The sequence below is a fragment of the Pyxicephalus adspersus genome, chromosome 5, assembly GCF_032062135.1.
Source record: "Pyxicephalus adspersus chromosome 5, UCB_Pads_2.0, whole genome shotgun sequence".
NCBI lineage: Eukaryota > Metazoa > Chordata > Amphibia > Anura > Pyxicephalidae > Pyxicephalus > Pyxicephalus adspersus.
Window position 1 is genome coordinate 84,951,595 of NC_092862.1, and position 20,636 is coordinate 84,972,230.

The 20,636-nt window shown below is 37.7% G+C and overlaps 1 protein-coding gene and 1 long non-coding RNA gene across 3 annotated transcripts in view; both read left to right on the top strand.

Annotated features, from left to right (window-relative positions):
• The window catches only part of ANKRD33B (ankyrin repeat domain 33B), a 175,091-nt gene that overhangs the window by 44,322 nt on the left and 110,133 nt on the right, over window positions 1-20,636 (top strand). For both annotated transcript variants that reach the window (XM_072411973.1, XM_072411972.1), the window contains exon 3: window positions 3,006-3,135. In XM_072411973.1, the coding sequence (XP_072268074.1) occupies window positions 3,006-3,135 (130 nt within the window). The remainder of the gene's footprint in view (window positions 1-3,005; window positions 3,136-20,636) is intronic.
• Window positions 6,801-19,672, top strand: LOC140331187 (uncharacterized). The gene is made up of 2 exons (XR_011920874.1): window positions 6,801-8,474; window positions 18,323-19,672. It is a non-coding gene; the product is annotated as an uncharacterized lncRNA (long non-coding RNA).

Below are 20,636 nucleotides of genomic sequence, written 5' to 3' on the forward strand. Positions count from 1 at the left end.
TTATTACCTGTAATAATGATAAAACATTTACTAGAAAAACTTATAAGAACTTACTTGATACACTATGGTACACATGGTCTGCCTCACCACTAGCAGCAAATAAAGTGTATTTCTTTTCTGCCTATTTTCTCTGCTATCTTAGTGTATATGGGAAAACCTTAATCATCTAGCAAACCTATAATTGAGTTCTTAAAAGTAATTAGTAATTATTCCTGGACCAGATCTATTTCAGAGAGTCGAGTTGTAGGCAGTTAAACCTTAAAGAAGAAAACCAAAATGTATTTTATGCATAATGATAGTTGCCTCCATTCTGAGCTTTAACAAGTATGTTGTGTTACAAATCCTGTTTTTTTTTTTATTTAAATCATATTGACAAGAGAGAAAATGAGTACCAAATAAAAACCTAAAACCCTCCTTACCTTAAATATTTGCTTTACATTGTAGGTTTGTTCATTTAGGCTTTGCTGCATTTAAGCCTGTTTATTGATTTAGATTAGTGAGGAATTTAGGAAGGTAAGCTTGTGCATGCAAGCTAAGAAGATTCTATAAATAATCTGACACATTTTAAAAGAGTGTAATGCAAGAGTCTGGAAGCTTTTTTGTCAATCCCATTACATTTTCAAACAGTTAACCTCTTCTAGGCTGAAGTAGATAATGTATCTTTTAAATTTTGGTATTTTAGTTTAGGCCTTTATTAAATGCATAGGCATCCCAGACTGAAGGCACTATAATGGTTTGGCAAGCTTTTAAAAATGAAAGCGTCCACCCTTTATTTGAATTAGTTTAATTGGTTGCTGAAATAAAATGGTATATACCGGTCATAGTTAGTAGAGACAAAGGCCCTTATTTCCCTTATTTATCAAAGCTCCCCAAGGCTGGAGAGGATACACTTTTATCTTTGAACCTTGGTGATCCAGCAGACCTGGAATGGATTACTTAAAATTCATTTGCTAGCAAATCCTGGACCAGATCCACTCCAGGTTTGCTATATCACCCAGGTTCACTAATGAGAGTGTATCTTTCCCAGCCTTAGAGAGCTTTAATAAATCAGGACCGAAGTGTTAATGTACCATAAAATGAATAGATGGCACTATACTGGCAATGCAAATCCAGTTAAAATGTTTGTGAATGTGTCTATAACTATGAATCAAATACCATATGCCATAAAATATAAGCTCAAAACCCTTTGCCCGGTTTAATGCACAACCAATATATATGTCACTAATGTGTATTTAATATATTTAATACATGATATGCTGTCACTATAAAGTCAGCAGCTGATCATGTAGTGTAAATAAAAAGTTATGTAAGTACTCTCATTTTCCACAGCACTTTACAGTGCATAATCATTCTAATGTCCATACTATAGTTGTCTGGCATTAACAGAGTCTATGGTCAATTAGGGAGATCTACAGAGCTACAGAGCTGTCTAGAATTAAGTCCTAAGGAAGTCTTTCACAATTTCACAGCCCACTTTAAAGAAGAACTTGCTATGCAGATGTAAAACCTCTTTTGTTTCCTTTCAAGCACAAAAAGAGCTCCCTTTACTATTAAGTGAATAATGTTGCACTGCTTGAAATAAATAGACTATATATACACTAACTACCCAAAAAATTACCATCTGAATTTAAATAGGCAAATAGGTTAGGGTTGCTTCAGTTAGTCAGGTATGGGTTTAGCAAAGTTATGTGCCCCAAAAAATTGGGTCAGCTAACTACCTGATAATACAAAAGATAGCAAAAAGAAAAATAATGAGACAGTCTCTATTCAAAAGTTTGCTCACCTTTTGGATCTTAGTATTATGTATTGGCCCCTTTAGTATTCAGTCTTTTTTATTAGTTGTGGATGACGGTCTTGACTTTTTCATTTGGTAAAGCAGCCCATTCTTCTTGACAAATAGCCTCTAAGGCCATTAAATTCTTAGGTTGTCTTGTATAAACTGCACATTTGAGTTTTTCCCAAAGTGATTCAGTGATATTAGGTTCAGGAGACTGTGATGTCTTCTTGAGCACATTATCTAATTTCTGTTGTAGCCACTAAAAGTTTGACTTGGATCATAGTCAAGGTAGATCCAAATGCATCCAGTTAAATACAAGTTGTCCTCCAATAATTACTGGCAGCGTGTTGCCATCAATTATATCACTAAGTACCATCAAAACATCACAGATCCACCTCCATGCTTCACTACTGGCTAGGCCAGATAGGGTCGTCTGTTTCAGCCTAATGTCCACCTGGTCGATCTGGCCTAATCCAGGCCGGTGAGGTCGGCAGCCCACAGCTCTTGAACCTCTTTGTCATGCCTCCCTTCCCTATTTACCGCGGCCGGCGTTAACACTTTCGCCGCCGGGGTAGGGGGACATTCTCTCTTCTCTGTATGCATTGCGGAGGGGAGGGATTTCCTTTCAAGGGCTTTCCCTCTCCTCCATATGCATTGCGGAGGAGAGGGATTTCCTTTCAGGGGCATTCCCTCTCCTCCATATGCATTGCGGAGGAGAGGGATTTTTCCTTTCAGGGGCGTTCCTGGTGGGGGGTGGAGCCATCAGAGTGGGACTCAAAAGAGGACCCAGCCTTGTGTGCCTTCTTGACCTCCTAAAATGGCCTAGTAGCCAAAAAAGTTTGCTGACCCCTGCTCTACATATTTGATGCTGGATTTAATGCTGTTTAGCATATTGAAAGCAGGTTGTTTTGTGGCATTAGCACAATAAACACTTATTACTTGTAACTTAACTGCTCAGCTCCTTTATATTCAAGTACCCCCCTTTTAAGCAAGACGTTTTTATTGTATTGATTTTGCAAAGCAATGCTCTCTAAAAATATTCAAAAACTGCCAGCCAATTTGTTTAAGTCTAATATGGAAAATGTATAGAGTCCCTTAGTCCCTTACTCCAGTCCCTTAACTTCTAAAATTTTCTGTAAAAAAATAAAATATGACCATCTGTGAATTATTTATTTAAAATCTGTGATCTATCTGCATAACTGAAGATAATTTCATTGTTAATTTACAGACAGGCCTACTTGTCGCATGCTATCAAGGCTTTGTGGATATAGTGATCACGTTATCTCAGTGTCCTTACATTGATGTGAACTGGCAAGACAATGAGGGGAATACTGCTCTCATAACAGCAGCACAAGCAGGTAAGTATTGGTTATCTTCATGACTAAAATATTTACTTCTTCCAGTAATAGGAAATACGAAAATAAGAAAGAATTAACCATAAACTTGAAACAATGTTCAACAAGTTTCTCATCAATTAAAATTTTATTAGAAAGTTTAGAGTTACTGCGGTATAACATCTATTAATTATTTTAAAAGATTGAATATTACAGCTTGCTAAAAATATCAAGTTTTGTCTTCATAAATATTATAAAAAAAAATGGGAATTATACCAGGTAAATGAAATGTTGGGTCTTGAAGGAAAAAAAGCACTGTATACTGGTGCTGCAAGCCTGATTTTGGTGTCAAATTCATAGTATATATATGTAAAAATATTTCATGCCTTTTCTGATGTTAAGCTTTTACTTAGAAGGCTTCTTACATTTTTTTGTAACTAGTCTTTCAAATAAGTGGTTATCCTGCACTCCATTTGTGATATATCTAAGGAATTGTATATGTGTGTGGTAAATTAAAACCATTGGGATGCGTTTCTTTTTATCTATCTTTTTTTACAGTAAAAATCAGGATCTGCAATTTTGCTTTTTTAATTACTAATATTTAGAGATCTCTGAAAGATGTCTTTGTCCATGCTGAAAGGTCAAGTTTACTTAATGTTAAATACCTTCCTCCCCTTTACAGCGATGTTCACATGCTTTCCTGCCTAGTGACACATAACCTTTCATCCAAAATGTCCTTGTCTACAAGTTACACATTGAAATTACTGAGGCCACATTAGAAGGTTAAAGCATTGGGCTTGAATTATTATTAAAGTATCATGGGAATTACTGGGTGATCCAGCAAACCAGTCACCATTGATGCTTATGTGTTGCAAATGACTATATATATTATTAATTTTATTATTATTATTAATAAACAAGATTTATATTGTCCCAACATGTTACGCAGTGCTGTACATCAAATAGGAGTTGCAAATGACAGAAAGATACAGATAGTGACAAAGGAGGACAGTGACAAAGGAGGAGGCCCAAAGACTTTACAATCCAGGAGGGGGAAAGTATCGCGCAAAAGGAGGGGAGATATGGAGTGGTGGGAAGTATTGAGGGTTTTAGAAGACAGGTAGGCAAGTTTGAAAAGATGGGTTTTGAGTGCACTTTTAAATGAGCAGAAAGTAGGAGCAAGCCGAATAGGATGAGGATGACCTTTCCAGAGAATTGGGGCAGCTCTAGATAAGTCTTGGAGCCGTGCATGTGATGAGGTTATGAGTGAGGAAGTCATTAGTAGGTAATTGGAGGAGCAAAGAGAGTGGATAGGGTAGTATTTTTCTACCAGGTCAGAAAGGTAAGTGGGACAAGAACTGTGAAGGGATTTGAAGGCAAAGCACAGGAGCTTGAATTTGATTATGAGGTGGATTGGAAGCCAAGGAAGAGGACTACTAGGAGATACAGAAGAAGAGGAGTGGTATCGATTCATAATAGATTATAGGAGAGAGTTGGGTTAGTGGAATACCAAAGAGGAGCCTGTTACAGTAGTCCAGACGAGAGATGAGAAGTGCGTGTACAAGGAGCTTAGTAGTCTGGGGGAGATTTGGAATTTTGAGGAGGGGGGATGATGAGTTCTGTTTTATCCAGGTTGAATTTTAGAAATCTGTCAGCCATCCATAGCAGCATGAAACCTTATTCAGGACTGAGGGGTGGACAGATATCTTGAGTGTCATCAGCATACAGAGAGTACTGCAAATCGAAGGAGGAAAATGAGATTACTGCAAGAGGAGGTGTACAGAGTAAAGAGAACCGTACAACCAATCCAATGACTGAACCTTGGCGACCACTAACAGGAAGGAGAGGAGGAACTACCATTGGAAGAAACATGAAAGAAGCAGTCAGATATGTAGGAAGCAAACTAAGATAAAGCAGTGTCACTGATACCAATGGAATTCATGACTTAGATTAAAGGGGGTGATCAACAGTGTCAAAAGCGGAGAAAAGATCCAAGAGGAGAAGGGAAAAGTTGTCTTGAGACTTAGCTTTAAGGAATCCATTGGCCACTTTAGTAAGGGCTGTTTCAGTGGAGTGGGCAGCTCGAAGGGAGTCAATTGTTGATAGGAGGCTGTCTGGGTTGGAAGCTTGAGAGGATATGACAGTGAAATATAGATAGAGATATATATCAAGCATGTGATCCCACTCCCCACAGGGATTCAGTCATGAGACAAATGGGGACTTTAAGAACAGAACACTCACACTTTCCTGATATGTTCTCAACTTCCCTACCTTGAGAGAAAAACAAATGATTTTAAGTTCTCTCATTTAGTATAATATTTTGCAGGATAATATATCTTGGGTATCTTACCAGCAAAAAAGTCTACAAAACATTGAGGGTAAAATCAATTTAAAAAAAAAAAGTTTTATATGTCTCACCATCCTAATCAAACAGGTTAAAAGGTTTATAAATAAAAAAAACATCAATATATCTATGCAAGTTCATCAAATGCAACCCATACCTCCCAGATTTAAAAAACGCTGCCTATAGATCCATGGAATGATCATCTTATCTGTCCCCATCCCTTATGTCACTATCCCTAATATACATCCAACTAGCTGACAACACTGCTAAAAAAATGCATACCTAAAGTAGCAGATAGCATACAAAATGTATGTCGTGGTGCATCTCCCAGGAAAGTGGTGCTGCTTCCTTTAAAATCCCTAAAGGATGCTGGCCACATCCCAGTGTTGCATCTTGTTCTGCGTAGACAAGTTTCCCTGGCACCCGCACTGTAAGAAAAGATCATCTAAAACAGTACCTTATATACATTCAATCCAGATTAAAAAGACTCATGAGGACTTTCCGATCTGTATAAATTGTATTGACAGTGATTGTGGATATAGTGACTATCCATTATATATAATTTAGGTAATTGGAGGCATTACATTTCCAAGGTGTTACTCATGTTGAGCCACAATTTATATCACTCATTATATTGTTTTCAATTTTTTCTACAATACATTCCATTTTTACACTATTACAAAAAAACTTTTCGCAAATTCCATTCTAAAACTTTAACCAATGGCATTTCAAGTGTAGCCCTGTTATGGGGTGGGGGTTATGTAAATGACCCTCACAAACCAGGCTATGGCGCTAACCTGTAGATATGAGAGAGGATCCCGGACCTTCGCTATATGGAAGAGTGAGGATACTATAAAAGTTGGCGTGCCTCCACATTGGACAGGGTCCCTATTAGCATAGGGGCTCCCTTCCTGGGATATTAACCAGAATTAATAACAGTATTATAAAAGAGAACCCAAGGAACCACTACACCCAGCATACAACATTAACAGTTGCAGCTAAATGAACACACAGGTTGGGGTATTTGTAAGCTTTATATCTCAAAACAGTAATACCAATATTTACAATCAATAAACTTCAATGAATACACATAGCAAGAGTCCTGAGGAGAATTGTGAACAGATACACCTGGGTATATATACAGTCTATATCCACAAATACCTCTAGTAATGATCAGCGTCAAGATGAGTTGCAGAGGCCCCTGGAGTTGACGGTAGCAAAGATGTCCTGATGAGATGATCCTGAAAACACCGGCAAGGAAATCCTCTAACTGGCTATTGGACTGCATATGCTGTCATCCTGGAATGCAGGGGTGGAGGCCAAGGCCCTGATTTATGAAAGCTCTCCAAGGCTGGAGAGAATACACTTTCAGAAGTGAACTGGGTGATCCAGAAAACATGGAACAGATTTTTAAAAATAATTTTCTATTTGCTAGCAAATGTTTTGAATCCTGGACCAGATCCATTCCAGGTTTGCTGGATCACCCAGCTCACTTCTGAAAGTGTATTCTCTCCAGCCTTGGAGAGCTTTCATAAATCAGGGTCAAAGTCTCTGGAGTTCAGGAACAACCTGTCTGCACTACCACTTAGACCCTAGCAATCACACTAATCTGCCAATGCAACCAGACCTCTGCTACCTATGGCCCGTCGGCTGCCTAACCTATGCTAGCTGTAACTAGCCAGAGGGTGCAGATCAGCAAAAATAACTGAAAGGTAGAGCAAATATATATTTGGATATGTAGCTGATATACTGACAGTAGGGATCACTGATAATAGAATCACATATACCCCGTTAATACAGAGGGAAATATTATAATACTGCACTACACACAGACACAGTCGTCAGTGTGTTCTGAAAGGGATGCAGGCACCTACCCTGGCTGAGCACATGTTCTCATCTCTGCCCCTTCACTTTCTGCATTTACTTATATAACATGCTGGGGTTTATAAGGTCACTATTGGGGGCAGGAAGCACTTCACTGTTCATAATGAAGAGGTGTCTTTTTACTTCAACAACTTTATTTACATTTTTTTTAAAGTTACAACTCAGCTAGTTTTTAAGGAACTAAACCTAAAATGTACGATTCTTAAGCGTAAGCTCCCTTGAGAAAGCCTAGAAAGGCAAAACGTGTCGGGATCACATAAGACGTACACGGGTAATAGCTAGAGCATATTTGTCTAGGAAAACATTATAGTCTAGCTGGTTGAGGTTCAAACCAGACTGGGTATATTTCGCCAAATGTGAATGTAAATTATTTATGTATGAAACTGAATCTACACTAATACATAATTACCAATTTTAGAAAAATACCTATGATCTGAAAGCCTCTTTCTTTCTCCTTTTCTTATTTTGAAGAATGTACTAGTTATCTTTTTTCTGCATGAGAACCTGGGAATCTTGTTTCTAAGGGGTCATTGAGTAAGAACTGCTTACTCCTTTTCCATTCCTTATATGTTTTCAACACAGTGTAGTAGAGTAAAGCTATATTTAAGCATTACATTTTAAGTATGTATAGTAGTAAGCAAGCATTATGTAACCTATGTCCAATGTATGTCAATGGGAAACGTATGTATAAAAGAAGTTACTCCTGAGGGTATTGGTAGAGAAAGCCCATCATATTCTTTCAGGCACTGATCCATATCGTCAATCAAATTACTTCTTCATGAGCTTTTATTTTTACTTTGTCATTTTGTATTTTTGTGTGCCTGAATAAATAAATAAATATTATTTATTATTTATTTATTGACTTCATCAGCACACATATTTTATTTTACTTAAATCTTTCCTCAGAAGATATTTTTAACATTGCCGAAGCCAGCCAGATCGAATCTCTACTGAGCTTGTTTTCGAGAGGGGACATTGTTTTTTTATTTAGCTACATCTAGCAAGGCTAAAAGAATTTGACAGAACTTAGGACCCTGAAGAGAGGACTGCCACGTGAGGTACAAGCCACTGCAGCAAATCCTATAAGCCTAAGAGAAGACACACACGGGTGAGAAGAAAAGATTTCTACATAAGAGTGAGTAACATGGATCCTATTTATTCTTATGCTGAAAATAGTAAATTTGACTTTAAGTTTTCTGATTGTAGGTTTTGACTATGATCAAAATGAAGAAGAAATTAAGTAACATTATGAAGATGATTAGGATTTTTAATACATTAGTGACTGATGAAAAGTCTCTACCTATACGTAGTGTTTGTATAAACAGCACAAAGGAAACATAGATAATGCATACACATGACACACAGACTAGAAACACTGAATATGAAGAGTATTCTAGATGTGAAATCTTTTTTTTATTAATTAACAACATTCTTTATCTTACATTTTTTTATATATATGCAAAACTATACAGACAAACCTGGGAACCAATACTTCAAACATGATTAAATGAACAGTAGAATAGTATAGCAGCACTAATGATATATCATCGTAAAAAAAAATACATTTAGTTAGCATTACATGGCATGGGGCGATACAAAAACAGCAAGGTAAATCAGTGATACATTTACATGGCAGGGCATACCTAACAATACAATTCTCATTGGGTATAGCTAAGGCTGCAGTTTCAGGAGCAAATAAAGCACCTTTATTCTGAGATAGTGTGAGAGATTTCTAATTTTGTAAGTGTATCGTAATATGGCTAAAGTTCAGCTGAAAGATACAGGAGAGATCTTTTGCAAGGTGGACTCCTAGGTACACCTGAAGGAGTATGGGTTTTTAGTTGCGCTCTCACCCCTGCTGGGAGAGAAATCTTCATTGCCTCTGACATAGCATAGTTGATTTTGAAAATTTAGAATTTTGAAGATTCCAAACTGTTAGTTCCTTCATCAAGTTAGGGATGGAGACAATAGGATTAGTGATTAGGAACATGAGATCATCTGCGAAGGTGGCTATTTGATGTCACTTGTCTCCAAATTTGAAGCCCATGATATCTGGGATGGCTCTAATCACTCTCAGCAGGGGTTATAATTTAAGTATAAATATCAGAGGTAGTAGCAGGCAACCCTAGCGGGTACCATTAAGTGTAGGAGGTATTCCCCGGTTACTTGAAGACCCTATTACTGTCCTGCAGTTAATTAAGTTTCCAATTCTACTCAGCCATACAACTACTCTGATCGTACCCAAGAATTAATTCAACTTTATTCACCTTTTGTATGTGAATTTTATTCTACATAGCATTAACATATTGTAGTAATATTACATTTCTAAAGTATTTGGGTACTCTTTATAGGACAAATCCCCTACAATTATATGTAACCAACAAAACTATACCTTAACTTTAACTTTACCAGGACTTCGTACTTATCACGTTCAGTCGATACTCATACAATTCACATGCATAACAGTTTACAAACAATGCACAATTCTCTTTACTTTCTGAGGGTTTTTTAATTTAATTCTGTCTTTTGTGTTTGGTCTAGTATGCATATGGTCTCAAGCTACCCTTGAGGAAGGTGAAACGCATCAGAACTGAGACATTATTGATACATATTATTATTATTATAGATGAGCTGTGTATAGAAATTAGTCTTCCAGCCCATGACTTCCGAATGGGCTTGGAACCTTTTCTAAGCCTCGCTGTATTCAATTTACAGTTTACTTTTGAAACCTATTATATGACAAATATACACATGATCATAAAATTGCCAAAGAGACTCCAGTTTCCTTTTATTTCTTTTTTATAGTAACAGAATACATAAGTCACAGCAGAAGCCAGAGTCAAACATTCCTTCATCTTTCAGAGTTTTAGATGATGAAATAGATGACCTAGTTGCCGTTAGAAAGTAAAAATTACTAGATAAGGGGGCAAAGTTAAATCTTAAAAGTAATGATCAGTTAATGGACATAATTAAGGAAAACCACCTTACAATCATATAGATCCATTTTATAGAGCAGATATTTTTTAATCTATTACAGAAAGTTTTAATTTAAATAATGAACAGGAGATTCAAATATATAAATTTGGGATTCCAATGTATTTTTCTAGAAAACCATTTATAGAGGAAAAGGGTAATTTTTGCATAGTACTGCACCTGATCGATTGAGACAATTGCTTAATTTCACTACAGGGTAAAAAGTTCCTACACTAGATATTATAAAGTCAATAAAATCTACAAATAGTGATGGCCCATTTTCTTTTATGGTAAATAAACAAGCTTATCGTACGGTCATATCTGTAGCTGATAAATAGGAACCTTGGCGAGGATAAAATAGTTTGTAAAAAGTTTAAATATCTTGACCCCACTAATCAGGTCATAGCATGAGAGAAAAAGTCTTTGGCAGAACAGCTGTTTTCATCCACAAAGTTAAATGACAGCACAAGTCCCCATGACTAGAATGGGATTTGCCTCCTAGGCCTCTAGAGTATGTTGCCCCGTGTCTCTAGATGAATGTGTCTGTAGATGAATTCCTGGATATTTGACAATGAATGTAGACATATGGTATTGTCAAGGTACAGAACACATCAGCAGGAACTGACTTAATGAAAACGGGGGGATGGGTTATTGATTTAGGCAACAGTGTTATCTGGAGAGATGCATCTAGGTATGAATCAATATTGACTGATCCTTCAGAGTACAGCACAATTCAAAATATTTGTGTTGATAAGAAAATTTCTTTGGAACATAGGTGGCCTGATGTTGATGACAATCTGCAAATACAACAAATGACATAGAAATATCCAAAGTTGGGGTCCCAGTTCCAAAATGAGGTAGGACTAATCAAGGATACTTTTGTGAATGTAAAGATCCTTCTCCACAGAAACAATACAGGTTGCCACTTGAATCAATTGAACCACTTTCATTAGTCATTCAAGAGTTTGTTGAACAGGAGGTTAAAAGCAAGGAAAAGCAAATTCTGTACTAAATGCTCCACTATGGGTTATAAAAAAAACAACAGTATAATTCATACAGGTTACTTTTTCATGTGGGACTGCTGAATAAATAAACTCCAAATGTTTTCTCTGAAACTCTTGAATTAATGTCATGGATAAATGCGAAGGCTCAAGTTTTTTTTTCTGTGCTTGACATCTCCATTGGCTATATTTTCTATACCATTAGCAAATAGTTGTCAGTAAAAGTTTGCATTTACTATCTAAAACAAGAAATATGTGTTTACAGCAAGGGTCTGCTGTGCTAGGGAAAAGATTTAGGGGAATGGTGGAGGGATATTTAAAATAGGACAGAGGGGGGTGGGACAGTCAAATAAGGTGGCAGATAGGTTAGTCAGGGAACAGACTAGTGAAGGGTGGATTAGGGATAGTTGGGGAAAGGATTATGGATAATTGTAAGGAGCTTCCCATGTTACAAACAAACATTGGATTGTGCAGTACTAGTTGTACTGAAAAACAAAATGATTTGGCAAACAAGAATGGTAAATGCAGCAATGGTTTAAAGAGCCTGTTCACCAATGCTAGAAGTCTAGCAAACAAGGTAGGTGAGTTGGAAGCCTTAATGAGTGAAGAGAATTATGACTTAGTTGGCATTGCTGAATCCTGGCTTTGTTCTTCACATGACTGGGCTGTCAATATTCCTGGGTATACTCTTTCATAAAGACAGAGTCAAATGAAAGGGTGGTGGTGTCTGTATGTGAGAAGTGATCTGAAAGTGAATGTTAAAGAAGAAATTCCGGAGGGAACAAGCGATGAAGTTGAGGCATTATGGGTGGAGTTGAATGTGGGGTTGAATAACACACAATTAATTATTGGAGTCTGCTATAGCGCCCCCCAGTGCTACCCAGTGCTAAGGAAGAAATAGAAAATCAACTACTAGCACACATAGAAAAAGCAGCAAAAAGTGGAAGTGTTTTAATCATGGGAGATTTCAACTACCCTGACATTGACTGGAGTAATGGCACTACAGGAACAGCAAAAGGGAGGAAATTTGTGAATTTAATACAAGATAGTTTTATGGCACAGTTTATAGAAGCCCCAACTAGAAATGATACTCTGCTGGACCTAGATCTTTCTAACAATGCAGAGCTTTTAACTGCGTGGAAGTAAAGAGAATCCGGAAATAAATGTGGAAATAAATGTGGAAATAAAAGAGAAGCCGGGTAGCAGTGACCATATTAGGATTTCATTTAATGTTAGCTGTAAACAGGAAGCAAAAACAGGAAAGATAAAAACATTTAATTTTAAGAGAGCAAATTTTCCATTATTAAGGGCGGCTCTCTGTGACTTGGACTGGGAGACAATATTGTCCTCAAAAAACACAGAACAGAAATGGGAATGTTTCAAGTCTGTTGTACAAAAGCAAACTGAAAAATATATTTCAATGGGTAATAAGTTTAAGAGGCTAAAATTTAAACCTATGTGGCTTACAGCTAATGTTAAAAAAGCCATAAGGAACAAGAAAACGGCATTTCAAAAATATAAAAATGAAGGATCACCTTCACCATTTGAAACCTATAAAGAATATAACAAAAGATGTAAAAAGGTGATAGAATGTGCACAACTTCAAAATGAAAGACTGATTGCAAAGGAAAGTAAGGCAAACCCCAAAACATTTTTCAAATATATTAATAGCAAAAATTTCAGATCTGAGCATGTAGGCCCCTTAAAGGATGTCGCTAGGTTGGTAACTGGGGATAAAGACAAGGCAGATTTACTAAACACTTTTTTTAGCTCTGTGTACACGAAGAAAAATGGCAGAGTCCAAATTCATAATAGCAAAGTCACTGCCTTAAATGAGTCACAATGGCTCAGAATTGATGATTGAGAGCTGGGAAACAGCTGGGAAAAAATAAGGTTAACAAAGCATCAGGACCTGATGGATAACATCCACGTGTCCTCAAAGAGCTGAGCTTAGTTATTTCGAAGCCAATTATTTCTAATTTTTAGAGAATCTTTAGTCACTGGCAAGGTACCGATGGATTGGCGTAAGGCCAATGTGGTTCCTATCTTCAAAAAAGGTGCAAAGTCATTACCAGGTAAGTACAGACCCATTAGTTTAACATCCGTAGTTGGAAAGATCTTAGAGAGTTTGATAAAGAGCCACATAGAGGAGTTTCTGATAGAAAATAATATTACAAGTGATAGTCAGCATGGCTTCATGAATGACGGAAGTTGTCAAACAAATTTACTCTCTTTTTATGAGGAAGAAAGTAAAAAGGTAGACAGTGGAATAGCAGTTGATATGGTGTACTTGGACTTTGCTAAAGCATTTGACACAGTACCCCAAAGACAGTTAATATGCAAGTTAGGGTCAATAGGTTTAGAAAAGTCAATCTGTAAATGGATAGAGAACTGGCTTAAAGTCTGCATTCAGAGAGTTGTAATTAAACATTCATACTCATGGTCTAAGGTTATTAGTGGTGTACCCCAGGGTTCAGTGTTGGGACCTTTAATGTTTACCATCTTCATAAATGATATAGAATTTGGGATTGAAAGTACCGTTTCTGTGTTTGCAGATGACACCAAACTATGTAATGGAATTATGTCCATACAGGATGTCTAAAATCTACAAGCAGACCTGGAGGTACTGTTTGATTGGGCAGCCAAGTGGCAAATGACATTCAATATAGATAAATGTAAAAATATGCACTTGGGAGCTAACAACATGCATGCTTCATACTGTCTAGGGAGAATACATTTGGGGGAGTCAGAAATGGAAAAGGATCTGGGGGTTCTTGTAGATCATAGACTTAATAACAGCATGCAATGACAAGCTGCAATATCTAAAGCTAGCAAAGTACTTTCTTGTAATAAAAGAGGAATAGACTGCAGAGATGGAGACATAATCCTGCCCCTGTACAAAACATTGGTCAGACCACATCTGGAATATGCAGTCCAGTTTTTGTCACCAGTTCACAAAAAGCACATTGTGGAATTGGAGAGAGTGCAGAGAAGGGCAACTAAATTAATAAAAGGAATGGAGGAGCTCAGCTATGAGGAGAGTTTAGCTGAACTGAATCTATTCTCCCTTGAGAAGAGACATTTAAGGGGGGATATGATCACCCTGTATAAATATATAAACGGTCCATATAGAGAACTCTCTTCCCCTTTAGTCACTTTGAGATCATTACAAAGAACAAGAGGGCACTATTTGTGTCTGGAGGAAAAGAAGTTTAAGCTGCGGATAAGGAAGGGATTCTTCACTGTAAGGTCTGTGAAAATGTGGAATCGGCACCCTCAGGAAGTAGTTTCAGCAACTACTATAGATTGCTTTAGGAAAAAGCTAGACGTTTTTCTAGAAGCACAGAATATAAGTGGGTATTAAGGCTTTAAAGTAAAAATAACAGTGACTGTTAATTGCCTTAATGGAATCAGGAAGGAATTTTTTTTCCCCTGTTGAAGCAAGTTGTACCATGAGTTTTTTTTGCCTTCCTCTGGACCAACTATGTCTTATAGGGTTTTATATCTGGGATATGTTTATTTCCCTAGTGGTTGAACTTGATGGACTTATGAAGAAAGTGACGTAGGACCCCACCTTTGATGGTTTTGAGCGAACCCGGAACCATGGATAAAAGAACTATATTGGGAGTGTTGGTTATGGTGGACCCAGTACTGTCGTTATACACCTGAATAATCGTGTCCCAAAATCGATATATAGGCGGGCACTCCCACCATATGTGAAGCGTCGTCCCCCGTTGTGAGTGACATCGCCAACAGCGGTCAGATTGTGTGGGGGAGATTCTATGAAGATCCACCGGGCAATAATACCACCTGGATAGAATTTTGTAATTAACCTCTTGAGCTCTACAGGTTAGGGCCAACTTATGCGTTAGGGTAAATGATTTTTCCCAATCATCTGCAGTTATGGGACCATTCGTTTCCCTCTCCCAATATCTAGTGTATATAGGTGCAGAGGGCTCAGAGTCCTGGGTAATTAGCTCGTACAACCTAGAAACAACATGAGAGGGGCGGTCAGGAGAGCTAACCAACTGCTCAAAAGCTGTTAAACTTCTATATAGGAATGATAAGTCAGGAAATGAAGCTACAAATGATAACAGTTGCCTGTATGAAAGCCAAGAAAGCAGCTTGCTTCTGTTTGGGAGATCCAGGGAGGCCAGTGGGGGAACTCGTCCGTCATGTAAAATACTCCTGAGGTGACGGCTGCCAGAGGAGGACCACGATAAAAATGTGGAGGTTCGCATTGCCGGGGGAAACGCTGGATTATCAAACAGCGGTGTCATGGGTCCTGGATTCGAGGACAATTTGCCTGCTCTGAGGAGGATATCCCAGTTGTGTAATAAATCCACTGTAAGTGGGAGCAGAGGGAGGGCAGTTTGGAGCAACGACCGGTTCACCCATGGCAGGGACCGGAGGCTAACTGGAGATAGACAATCTTCCAGCTGTACCCATTCCTTCATCTCCCTGTTGTGAAACCAGTCTACCAAACGCACTAAAACCGACGCTCTATAATAGGAAAAAACATCCGGAGCCCCTGCACCTCCTCTACCTTTGGCCTTGGACAGGGTACTAAATGCCAGTCTAGAGCATTTCTTGTGCCATATAAATTTTAAAAATAACCTATGAATTTTACGAAGATAAGCGGTTGGCAAGAATATGGGGACCGATTGAAAAAGATATAACAGTTTGGGGATTATATCCATTTTAAGAGTGTTTATACGGGCGAACCAGGAGAGAGGCAAGGAATCATATTTATCTGTCAGTTTTTTGATGCAAAAAGTAATCCTAATTTTTTTGCATAGAAATTTTTGTTTATATTGTGGGCCTGTAATTCATAGGATTAACTCCCCAGTATGATAATTATATTTATTTATTATATTATAATCATAATTTTTAATATAATAAATAATTATAAATAATAATTATAAAAATAATGAAATAACAGACCACAACAATGTAATTTATCAAAAAAAAAATAATTTATCAAAAAATGTCAAAAGGTCAGGGATAATAGTGGGCCAAATGTAAATCAGGGCACTGGGCAATGATGTTTGGTACACTAAAATATGTACTTTTATTTTTATTATATGTTGTGTGGTGTTTTTTACTGTAATAACTATTTAAAATCAGATTACATTGTAATCTGCTTTTAAATTTCCTGCCCGGCCACACCCCCCTAATACATCACAACTCGCATCACCAGGAACATGTCACATCCTCCCGGGTGATGCGAGTGCGGATGTCCCACCCCGCCTCACCCCCGGCATCCACCAACGCTTCTGCTGTTCGCATCTCCAGGGAGATGCAAAGCACAATGCAGACCTTCTGCACTGTGCATCGCATCTTCCGGGTGATGCGAACAGCAATAGTAAATTCTGAGGGTGGTGCCAGCAGTGATTTCCCACTGGCACCACCCCCAGAATTTACTATTGCTGCTCCCATCAGCAGTTAGATGTGATGCACAATGCAGAAGTCCTGCATTGTGCTTCGTATTCAACTGCTGATGCAAGCAGCGGCGTGGCCGGGACCCGGTTGATATTTAAAAGCAGATTACTTGGTCACGCCCCCCTAATTCAGAAACATCCCAGCATCACAGTGGGACCATTGGATCGCTGCTGGAGCATGGGGTAAAGGTAAGGGGGACTTCTAAACTTACCCTGAGTGTGACCCGGGATTACCGATTTTTGCAAGTAAAATCCACCCCGAGTAACACTCGAGATTACTGCTAGGGGGTTAAAAGAGGTTTACAGGCTGCTCCTGCATTAGTTACGGTTGAACCTTCAGTTCCATTTGCTTTGGAAGTGCACACATCAGAGACAGCAATATCAGCAGTGCTGCTGCAATTGCATGGAGGTAATTGGAGGAAACTTCAGTTATTTCACCAGACTTCTGACTCCTTTTGAAAATGGTTTTGAAACTTGCGTCAGACATCTAGTTGGAGTATGCTATGCTGTCAAAGCAACAGAGCACATTGTGGGATTTACCAACATTGTTTTGCAAATTCATACTTTTTTCAAGAAGAGAAGAATAGAAGAATATTCCTAAAGTATACAATCAGATATTTTCACATTGATATTTGGCTTTGTCGCTCAAACAGATTCAGGTAGATTATAAAGCTAATTATGTCCTTCCACAATTAATTCAATGTGAAGTGCAAACACATGACTGTACAACCACATTTGGAGAAACGTATCCTTCTCCTTCTCAATGTTTTTCAGATGGACAATATGTAACAGGATATGGCATCTAGTAGCCTGAAAGAGATATTGGGGTAAAACATAAATAACCAGGACAATTTTCAGCACAAAGAGCACAGTTAGAAGCTGTAAAAGCAATTCTTACTATTAATCAAGACGAAAAGAGGAAACTTTTACTAATCCACACTGACAGCTCATATGTAGGTTGATCACTTACAGATTATTTGTCATTTTGGAAACAACAAGGTTTTGTTGATTCTTCATATAAATGACACAAAGAGACACTGGAATCCATTTTTGATCTTGCTTCTAAGAATCCTTGTGACTATGATATTGTTAAAGTACCAAGCCATTGCAAGGATGATGATAAATTGAGCACTAGAAATGCTAAGGCCCATCTTTTAGCAAAAGAAGCAGCTACGTTAGGTGAGATAGTGTTTCAGACAGACATTACCATTATAGCTTACATTTTTTTTCCTCCAGACACAAAGAGTGCCCTCTTGTTCTTTGTAATAATCTCAAAGTGAATAATTGGAAAATATATTTATACAGGGAGATCATATCCCCCCTTAAACGTCTCTTCTACCCCATTCTTCTAAATGTGTTAAAGGATTAATGGTAATTATTAAAACTTTTAGGAAAAATGGGTCATGGCAAAGTAATTGAGAAGGTCCCCTTATTGTTAAGGAACAAGTAAAGGTAAAAAAAGAACACTTGATTCACTTAAATAAGTTTGAAAACAATGAGAAATGTGGATGCATTTAGATCAGCGTAAAATTAAGGACACAAATAATAATACTGCACTTCTTTTGCAGGAATGACTTCAACCTACAATCAAAGTGTGGATTAAAACATGCTTATAAGTATATCTGAAGCAGGGAAGATCTAAGAAGACCTGTCTTTAGGAAAAGTTGGTAGTGGATCGAGTTACAATATGGACAAGTTTGAGTTACCTTCCATCAGAGGAAGACGCTATATTAAGGAATTTCATGACAATGAGATTGACACCTCTAAAGACATTATTAGACATTTTGGTATGGGTACAGGAATTAAGTGTTGCATAGAATAATTTTTCTTATACAATAGTGACATCAATTTTCAATCCTGTTTAGAATCAAGAACAATGTGTAGCCCCCTGTTAATAACAGAATTGGCTACTAAGCTGTTTCACAGTTCATCAAAGCAAAATTACTAATCTGGAGCAATGTGGTAAAAGGACACTAAATGTCACTATCCAGGAATTGTTTGCTTCTATTGTATTCTAGTAAATGTTAATTACCTATTATCAAAGAGTTCATGTAAAGATAACACTTCCTGTCTCTGCTACCTGGGTGAGACACTACAGACTGGAGGACTATGGGCCAGATTCATCAAGCAAAATTGGAAGTTGGCTCACAGGCGCGTATTCGCGATCCGGCATCGGGCCCCTCTAAGCTATTTATTAACTAATTTTCAGCCATAGCAAATACGCTGGCGTATTCTCCACACATTTATCAACTGAAATGATCTGGCGCTTCAATCTTTCCCTAACAAATCATTCTTTCAGATGACACACCTCTTCCAGTTAGCCCTAAATAAAAATGTGTGATGTGTTCAAATGTTTCAAACATATGTATTAGCTTGGAAAAAGGCAAATGTTTTAATGATCTAATATTTTCATGTTATTAAAGAGTTAACTGATTTCAGCTGTTTACATGTGCTGTTTACATGTGCACACCTAGGTGCATACCTAAACGCTTACGATGCCTGACCCGAGGATCTGCCTGGTGATAAATCCCTGAGTACTCTGGCAGGCGAGACCTAGCTTTTGCCAGCAGACTAGATCATCTATCCACGTTTGCTTCTATAGATTATATATATATATATATATATATATATATATATATATAAATATAATAATGATTTATATGTATATACATAATAATACAGTTTCCACCCTTGATAGGTACAAACTGGTTTTGTAAGTATTTTTTGAATGCAATATTTCTTGGGCCATTTTTGAACTATTGTGGTTTTTTATGAAAGTGTGGGTTTACATGTGTTTGGTGTTTGTGTGTGTTTTTTTTTTTTTGTCATGTAAATTTAGGAGTGTCTGTGTGGTCTCTATATTTTAATGTGACCTTTTAGAAAATGTGTTTATTTTGAATAAACTTGTTTTAAAAATTTTGAAGTATTTGTTTTTTTTTTGTTGTCATTTTCATTGTTGTCATTTTGTTGTGTTTTTATATGATCACGTTTACAATCTCCCAGGATCTTTTAACCTTGGGTGATCCAAAAGACCTACAATTTACCAAGTAAATTGGGATTGTTTTTAAGCATTTTGTTTCTATGAATTGTTGAAGGGCTAAAAAGAGCAAAATTGTATGTGATTTGTTTAATGCACATGGTTGTGCGCCAATGCGGACCTGCTATGTGTGCGTGAACTGTGTTCTATCAGTTGAAAATGCCTGCCACATTTGCAGGGAAGAATCATTATTCAGGTATATTTTTTTTATGTGTATATTGTTTGTTTTGCTTCATGTGCACTCATGTATGTACATTTACATATAAAAAGAAATTATAGGAAAAAATAGAGTTTTTTTTTTTTTGGCATATTGCTTAACCCCCACTAGTGATAATCCTGAGTATGACTCGGGGTGGATTTTACATTCAAAAAGCGGTAATCCGGAGTCACACTCAGGGTCGCTTAAAACATAAAAAAAACACTTACCTTGTTCCGCTGTGGTGCTCCGCATCCTGCTGGTCCCTGCAGCTCCTCCGGACACATCTTCTTTCTTCGATCTTCTCCCACCATGTGCAGAGACAATCCCCGGGGTTTCCCAGGGACGTCGGTGCATGCGTTGGTGCGGGCGGGAGGAGTGGCGGGAAATTCAAATACTGTATTTTTCGGACAAGACGCACTTTTTTCCCCCAAAAGTGGGAGGAAAATGAGGAAAATCTTTTGGTCCCAATACAAACCACCCGCGCTTCCAAGGGGGGCCAGACAGGCAGCTGCAGTTCTATTTAGCCTGGCATCCCCCTGCAGCATGGCCCCTACATTCGTACGTGCATACGTTGTTTGCGAAATGCAGGTACTTCATGATGAGGGAAAATCAGTATTCTGGCATGACTGCATTTTGTTCTTGGACC